The 7,362-nt window shown below is 40.4% G+C and overlaps 2 protein-coding genes across 2 annotated transcripts; one reads left to right on the top strand and one right to left on the bottom strand.

Annotated features, from left to right (window-relative positions):
• Positions 1–2,942: 2,942 nt before the first annotated feature.
• Positions 2,943–6,250, bottom strand: SARC_06078 (hypothetical protein). Its single transcript, XM_014300027.1, has 3 exons — positions 5,914–6,250; positions 4,254–4,536; positions 2,943–4,008 (listed from the first exon to the last, which is right to left on the bottom strand). The coding sequence occupies exons 1-3, from the start codon at positions 6,022–6,024 to the stop codon at positions 3,764–3,766; spliced, it is 639 nt and encodes a 212-aa protein (XP_014155502.1). The 5' UTR covers positions 6,025–6,250; the 3' UTR covers positions 2,943–3,763.
• A 571-nt stretch (positions 6,251–6,821) lies between these two features.
• On the top strand, positions 6,822–7,144 carry SARC_06077 (hypothetical protein; the record flags this gene model as incomplete). Its single annotated transcript, XM_014300026.1, has 1 exon — positions 6,822–7,144. A coding segment is annotated over one exon (323 nt), but the record flags the coding sequence as incomplete, so codon positions are not given.
• Between the last annotated feature and the right edge of the window lie 218 nt (positions 7,145–7,362).

Here is a 7,362-nt window from a genome sequence, read left to right as displayed (position 1 = left end):
TTAATATCTCATTTGATCTTGATATTATAGACTGACCGAAGGCCGTTTTTCTACACACGCACAAAAATAGTATGAGTGCAGAAAATTACTAAGGATAAAAGTAAAATCTACGACGCATGTGACAATCAGTCCCTGATCCGAATCGGTTGCAATTTTACAACACTCACGTATGTACGGCTGACACAGCAGGTGTCTAGATTTGATGATAGTTCTTATCGTAATTAAAATTGCAATTCATTGAAAAACGAAGAAAATTTATTATTGTTTATGTTTACGTATATCTGCATAAAATCCATCACAACTTAGTCGTTGAATCTGCTTTCCTTCCTCCATTTTTTCGCCACTTGTCGTACAGCTAAGCTGTTGTGATGGATTTTGCTGTTCGATTCGAAGCTGGGGCAATTGAGGTTCTTACTGTTAATTCGCATGGAAGATGATAGCCTAACAAGAATGTGCGGGTTGATGTATGAAATTGCCTTGTTGCCGTTGGGTTGTGTGTGCATAAGTGTTTGTTGGTAAGAGTGATTTGTATTAAGAGACTACAGGAGTGTAAGTATTTCTAAATACGTTGAGAACGTTTTACGCCATCAGCCCGAAAGTAACTTGGGACTTGTTTTCCAATTAATATATGTATAGGTGGGTCAGCCCGAGAGAACGTAAGAGTTATTTATGACTTCTTCTCAGATTATTCTATAAAGTATTTATAGGACACGGGCCATCGGCTAGCCGAGAGCCGAGGTCCGAGACTGAGAGTACGTAACAGAGAATGTGATATATATATATTTCTAGAAATTTATCAGAGTACTAAAGTGATCTGCATAAGGTTTCTCATACTGATCTTATAAGTTTTTACCGTGGCCAACCCAAGTTGTTGAACACTAGTACAAGCACCATCAGTATATAACTGAGGGTGAGATCATAGATAAATTCATTCGAACGCGCCATACTTTAGATGCATTTGTACTTTACTTATAGTCATCCACATTACACTCTATTAACATGTATTGATTCTTTGTTGAAATTCTGCTATTCATAGGCCTGCGAATAAGTGTCGGAGGCTTTTGTGGCCGAGGCTACAGTTGTGGTTGACAAGGCTGTTCAGATGCGTGAAAAAGCGCTTATCGTGTTGGCTGTGATGGTTGGTATAAATGTAATTAAACATACAGAGCGTTAATTTACACAGCGACGTGAAGCATCTACACAAATATTGTTACGTGATGACAACGAAACAAACATTTGAGCGCATGACAATCTCGGCTAATACGGCACAAGCACAGAAGGTCTACTTGAAGTGAATCAAGCTCTCCTTGAATCGCGAACCCACTGGGAGTGGTATGTCGCAACATAGGCATGAAAGAAAGTTCCTGCGCTTTGTCAGTGTACTCCTATTCGTATATCTTTGGTCCAGGAATATTTTGTAATGACTCTTCTAGTGGGGATAGCAGGCTTTCTTCAAATAGAAGCCGTATTGGTACAATACCAAAACACTTTTTCGTCGCTACAAAGTCATCGGGTCGTGGATACAAACATCCCATTACGCTCTCACTAGTCAGATCTAAATTCATGACACTCTTATCTACAAATTGTGTGTCGTAGGGTACCATTGTACTTTATATCTTGTTTTTAATCGGGCATACGACGCATGTATACCATATCATTACTAACGAGTGTACTACTAGTGATAGGTGTCCGAATTTCCAGATATTGTTTCATGTACTACTAAATTGATCAACTTTGTTAGGTGCATGATAACAGTTTCATAAGCGCAATTCGTCACTGTCCTTTGTGCCACTACAATAGAGTCTAATATTAGGTGAATCAGATTCATAACTGTCCCTGATATGGTCAAGTTTGATCTTGCTCGCGAGTTTTAACATTAAACAGCTTTGAGCCAGAACGTGAGCTCATTTTGTTTCTCATTGCTTCAAACACCTTAGTTACGCGGTTCTACAGCAATCTAGGACATGGAATTATCCGTCGCACTCTCATACTAATGAATTGTCGTTTGTGTGTTATCCTATCGTAATAATTATAATGATGGCCACGTTCCTCTACTACTCTGTTTATTAATATACGGTCTTCAGTGTGATCAATGAAAAGACATCTCTGAACAATGTCCAGAATTCACAGTAGTACTCATGATTTTTTGAACTAGGAGCGGATTTATCAAATGTAAGACTTCTTTCAGAATGTGGTGCCATACACGCACAAGTTCTGGTTTATCTGTTCGGATGTGATTGCAAGCGGTACATCACTTATCGTTGACGAATCTAATGCTTCCTCGGCTTAATCGTTCGTACCACTACCCGACTCATGATTTTCTATACATTATTCCTTAATCTGTCGAACACCATATTTGTTCACAGGTATGGGTAAAAATACTAGTGCAGCAGTCATCTATGCAGCCTTGGTGAGATACCATCTGCACATATAATGCATTGATAACTTGTTTTACGTATATATAATATGCGCTGAACTTTGACACATGACGGGTGTCGAACTGTCGCTCTTTATTTACACCAATATATAAAATATAATAAGTTGCATTGGTGAAATATTCGCGGTTGTATTTGACTTTCGTTAAAAATGTTATTGCTAGCCCTTACACATGTAATTTAAGCCAAAATTGAGCGATGGTTCAAAATATGGGTTTAATATGAAGGAATAGAAGGGGGATGTCTTGAGGAGTCAGACCCTTTCAGACCAACAGCTCAGTGTTTGGTTTGAGAGTAGAACATTTCTACAGCCACTAAAATTCTAGACCGGTATTCCTCATTTAAGTAGGATATCCGCTTCCCAATTTCAAGTATTAGGAATATGAGTAGTATTATTGTGCTGTTGGCGATCATATGCGAAAAATGCCTGGCATACAAATAGATATCGGATGTTATTCAGGTCTTTCGAAGTCCTTAGGAAAGAACCCGCAAGCAAAGGAAATAAGGGCAGCAATTTATCAGGGTCGGACCATAAAAATGAATAGATATGGATGTTTTTCTTTTTTTTGAAGTCCGCGGAAAAAAAATATCAGGGAAAGAATTATAAGGGCAGCAATTGATCAGCGTTTAGGGGTTTAAGGTCCGGATGCACCTTTATGTAGATACATCTAACCCTTCAGTAATGCCTACAATCCTTAATGAAGAGTACAATTTCGTGTACCGACGAACGCTGTGGGAAATGATTTTGCCGGATTCAAGAGCGTTGCTATCTTTAAGCCGGCACACACATCGAGCGTACTGGTCAGCGCATAAATATCTCAGCCTGTACTGCCTGTACTGTCGACAACCGGTATTTCAAAGGTATCGTAACGTAACCCTGGGCGCTCTCAATTTTAAATTGCACGCAATACTATGTCACATGGACGGAATAACTGTCAAGGCTCACGAGGTGTACCCAAATGACTTTCTCAAAGAACCTAAGGCGTCTATGATCTCTGCGTTACCGACAAACCTCTTCGCTGTCGATGTGAAGAACAACGGCACCCATCACGGAATAGATAGAGGAGCACGCGCTGTTTGATTTTTACAAAGTTGCCTCCTACTCATTCGAGCCTTATGGGTAGGTCACCACTATATCTACATCAAACAGAGTAAGTTCTCCTGCACTGGGACCCGACTGTGGCGGAATATTCGCCACTGCATCTTAATAGAGACGTTCGAATCCAGGTAACGTCATGCGACCATATGTAAGCACGCATACTCCTAATTAGTCCTCGACAGGAACGTTTACGTTCGCCGAGCATATGTATCAGAATGTGCGATTGCGATCACTCAATAGTGGTCTCGGGTGTATCACCCACCCATCGCAGAACGAGTATCGCTACAATCACAAACAGAGCCCATCCCACTCCCTGATCCACGCCCTCGAGCGACGGTTTGTGTGTGTACATTGGCGGAGGTATCGTGGGCGTTTCGGTGATATTTTGTGGTGTGTGATGTACCTTTTTCTGTACAAATTTTGTCAGACTTTGTAGAGAACGCGTTCCAGAGTATTTTGCTTTGAGTTCAATGCCTGTGGAACCGATGTGAAGAAAGCGAGGTCAATATTCCTGAGGGTTGTATACGTACACGTGAAACCATAGGATGCACTTGATTAATACTCCATAGCACGAGAAGATTCCCCTGATGAGGCATTGAGTGTAACAACGTCCGCTACGATAAGCATACACGGTTGATACTGATAAAACACACACAAGCGTATAATTGCGTAACGTATAAACGATCCCAAGTAAAGAAACGAACGACTCAAACACATACCATCGTAGATAAGGATTGCGGGTACGCCCACGACGGTAACCCATCGCCTAGCATTCTCTTCCATCACGTCAATCGCCACTACTGGGATATGTGGGAAAACCCGTGACAGGTCCTTAATCACAGGGAAGCTGCGTATACTATACGGGCACCACTCAGTGTGTACATAAACAGCCGTGTAAGGTGTGGAGAAGTGTCCCGCAGATGCATTGGTGAGCTGATCGGCTAGTTTTGGTGTGTCGAGGTGCCAGACTGCGGTTGAGTTGTATATGGGCATATCTGACGCCTGTGATAATGCGTAGACATGATTGGATTAGAGGTCTTGTTTTTCTACAACGCATGCTCTCCATACGCCGACGGGTGTGCACAGATTTATATTGTGTAACCTGAGAACATCACTTTGTGAAGTGTATTTGAAAGTAAGTGCTCTCATGCATGTCAACAGCAAAAAGATGATAGCAAACGACTACAACATGAGATGAGACACAGTATCATATATTAGGTACATATAAAACACGGACAATACATATGATATGGATGAAGCAGATCATTGAATTGTGCAGCAACACAGTCCGCAATTGTAGACATTATGTACTCCAGTAGTACTCGCAGCTAAAATTTAAACATATCAGTCGTTTGTGATCGGGCACATTCGAAATTCTGCACACTATGCAGATGAATAGAGTTAGCCCGTGCCCCATTCTCCAGAAAATGGAAACTAATGACGGGTCCCCAACCAAGGAGAAAATACTACTGATAAACTTATCAGATACAACATAAAAATTCACCGAAAAAAAAAAAGGGCGTCTGTATCTAAGTATCTACCCCAACAGGTCATTTTCATAACCAATTCCACACAAAATAGTGTCATAGATTGTAATTTTGATGTTGTACACACAATGACCGTGCAAAAACGAATTTGGTCCACATGCTTTATGTATAGATTTTGTGTGCACAGTTGTCTGCATCTAGAAATAGATGTTTAATTAGTACCAAACCGCACGGATAAATCTCTCAGTATATATAAAAAGTCAAATCTGTACGGATACATATTTATAATGCACACATGTATATTATAGGCATATTAGTGTATATGGATATATATATTTATATATATATATATATATATCCACACACATATATACATACATAAATATATATATCCATATATATATATATACATTCATACATACATATATATATATATATATATATATTATAAACACACACACACACACGCACACAGACACAGACACAGACATACATACACACACACACACACACACACATATATATATATATATATATCAGACCCAGACCCAGACCCAGACACTTACATAGAAGCAAACATAGACACAGACACAGACACAGACACAGAAGCAGACACAGACACACACACATATATATATACTACATGTACGCACACGTGTACACGCATACACACACACACACGCGAGCGCGCACACACAAACACACACACAAACACACACATACACACACAAACACACATACACGTGAAGTAAATCATATAAGACAACGGGAACATATATCAATTCGAAATAAATCGGGATTCACATGTGAAGTGCCACCAGGAATGAGAAGTACTTGGGACTTACATTTAGGGGGTATAACATTTTTCCTAATCACTTCATTCATCTCATACCTGACACTGCCGACTTCTCCCATATTCGATAGTGTCGCACTGAGCCGTGGGATAAATGATGTTTGCTGCCACAGCCGTAGATAAACAACTCAACAATGAACTGATGCGCATCTTGGGGTTCTCCTAAAGTCTGTTCACTATTGCTATTCAATATGTGAAACAAAAAGCTGAATTCAGGTGAATGAATAAGGAACGAGGGGAGTATACTGAGATCACGAGAACACCTCACGTCTTGTATTCTTCTAAGCTAAATAGTATGCAGAGAAAGTATCTACATGATCTATTAGTTAACTATCTGTACGACAATGTTAATAGGCGAACTTGACTTGTTGCGGAATATCACATCAAATATCTAAAGCTCAAGCACATAAATAAAGCCTCTTTAATAGCCTATTACTGATTAGACGCTCTCTCTATGCAATGTATCATTGAATTTCGCGGATAATTTGCCGCGTCAATTCTTCTTGCTTTTTTATGTATAAAAATACACGCGTTGCAAACTATTCTATTGTTGTTGCAAACTCTGCTACCGCCTCAACTACGGTATGTATTTACAAATATCTCATGCACTCTACCCCAGTAGAGGGTTTGCATTTGTTGTGTGTAGTGTATTAAATTCCACGCGCAATCACGGGGTATATAAAGCTACTAGAGAGCTAGTGGTAAATAGTCTGCTGGGGGTATATATTGATAAACAAAGCAGCTCAAATAGGTACTTTAGAATAAGTAGCGCACCAGAAGGGGTGGCGGTAATATTAGAGAGAGAGGTACCGAGGGAACTACAAAGTGAGCGTCAAGGTCACATACATATCTAGAACAACCTTGATCTGTTCAATAGACAGGTGTTCTTACCAATATATAAGGGTAGGGAACCAGGCGATATTCATATCACCCAAACCTCGATCACGATGCTCAGCTCATACGTATCTGGTCGACTGCTGCGACAAGCCCACACATCAGCGTGTACACGACAAGCACACACACTAACAGCTTGGAAACAATACCAATTGCATAATACACACACGCACACAAAGTTAGCCAGATGTACAACTGTACGTCATAGTTCAAGTGCCGATGCGTCAGATGAGAAAGCCAACGTTGACATCTCAACCGTGTCCCCAAGAAGATTATCAGTCGGAGTGATCATAGAGAGATACCCTATTCTCACGCCAGACCCAGACCCTTTCGAACTGGAGTTTAACGACTACAAAGAACGCATCGCCGAGGGACGGTAAGTGGAATACGCCCCGGGGTGTTGCGTGGTGGGCTAAACGATATAGGAAATTGTATATGATATACCAGATACAATAGCGCTCATAATTATATTTATATATATATCTAAGAACGAACACGGACACGCGCACAAGAAAGTTAGTTTATATACACACACACACACACACACACACACACACACACACACACACACACACACACACACACACACACACA

This window comes from Sphaeroforma arctica, assembly GCF_001186125.1.
Source record: "Sphaeroforma arctica JP610 unplaced genomic scaffold supercont1.420, whole genome shotgun sequence".
In the NCBI taxonomy this organism is placed as follows: domain Eukaryota; class Ichthyosporea; order Ichthyophonida; genus Sphaeroforma; species Sphaeroforma arctica.
This window is presented reverse-complemented; position numbering and strand designations above follow the sequence as displayed.

Coding starts and splice junctions, on each gene's coding strand:
- SARC_06078 (XM_014300027.1), bottom strand. CDS start 6,024: ATGCGCATCAGTTCATTGTTGAGTTGTTTATCTACGGCTGTGGCAGCA. Junction 4,537..5,913: donor GGAGAAGTCGGCAGTGTCAG/GTATGAGATGAA, acceptor GCATTATCACAG/GCGTCAGATATGCCCATATA. Junction 4,009..4,253: donor CGCAATCCTTATCTACGATG/GTATGTGTTTGA, acceptor TCGGTTCCACAG/GCATTGAACTCAAAGCAAAA.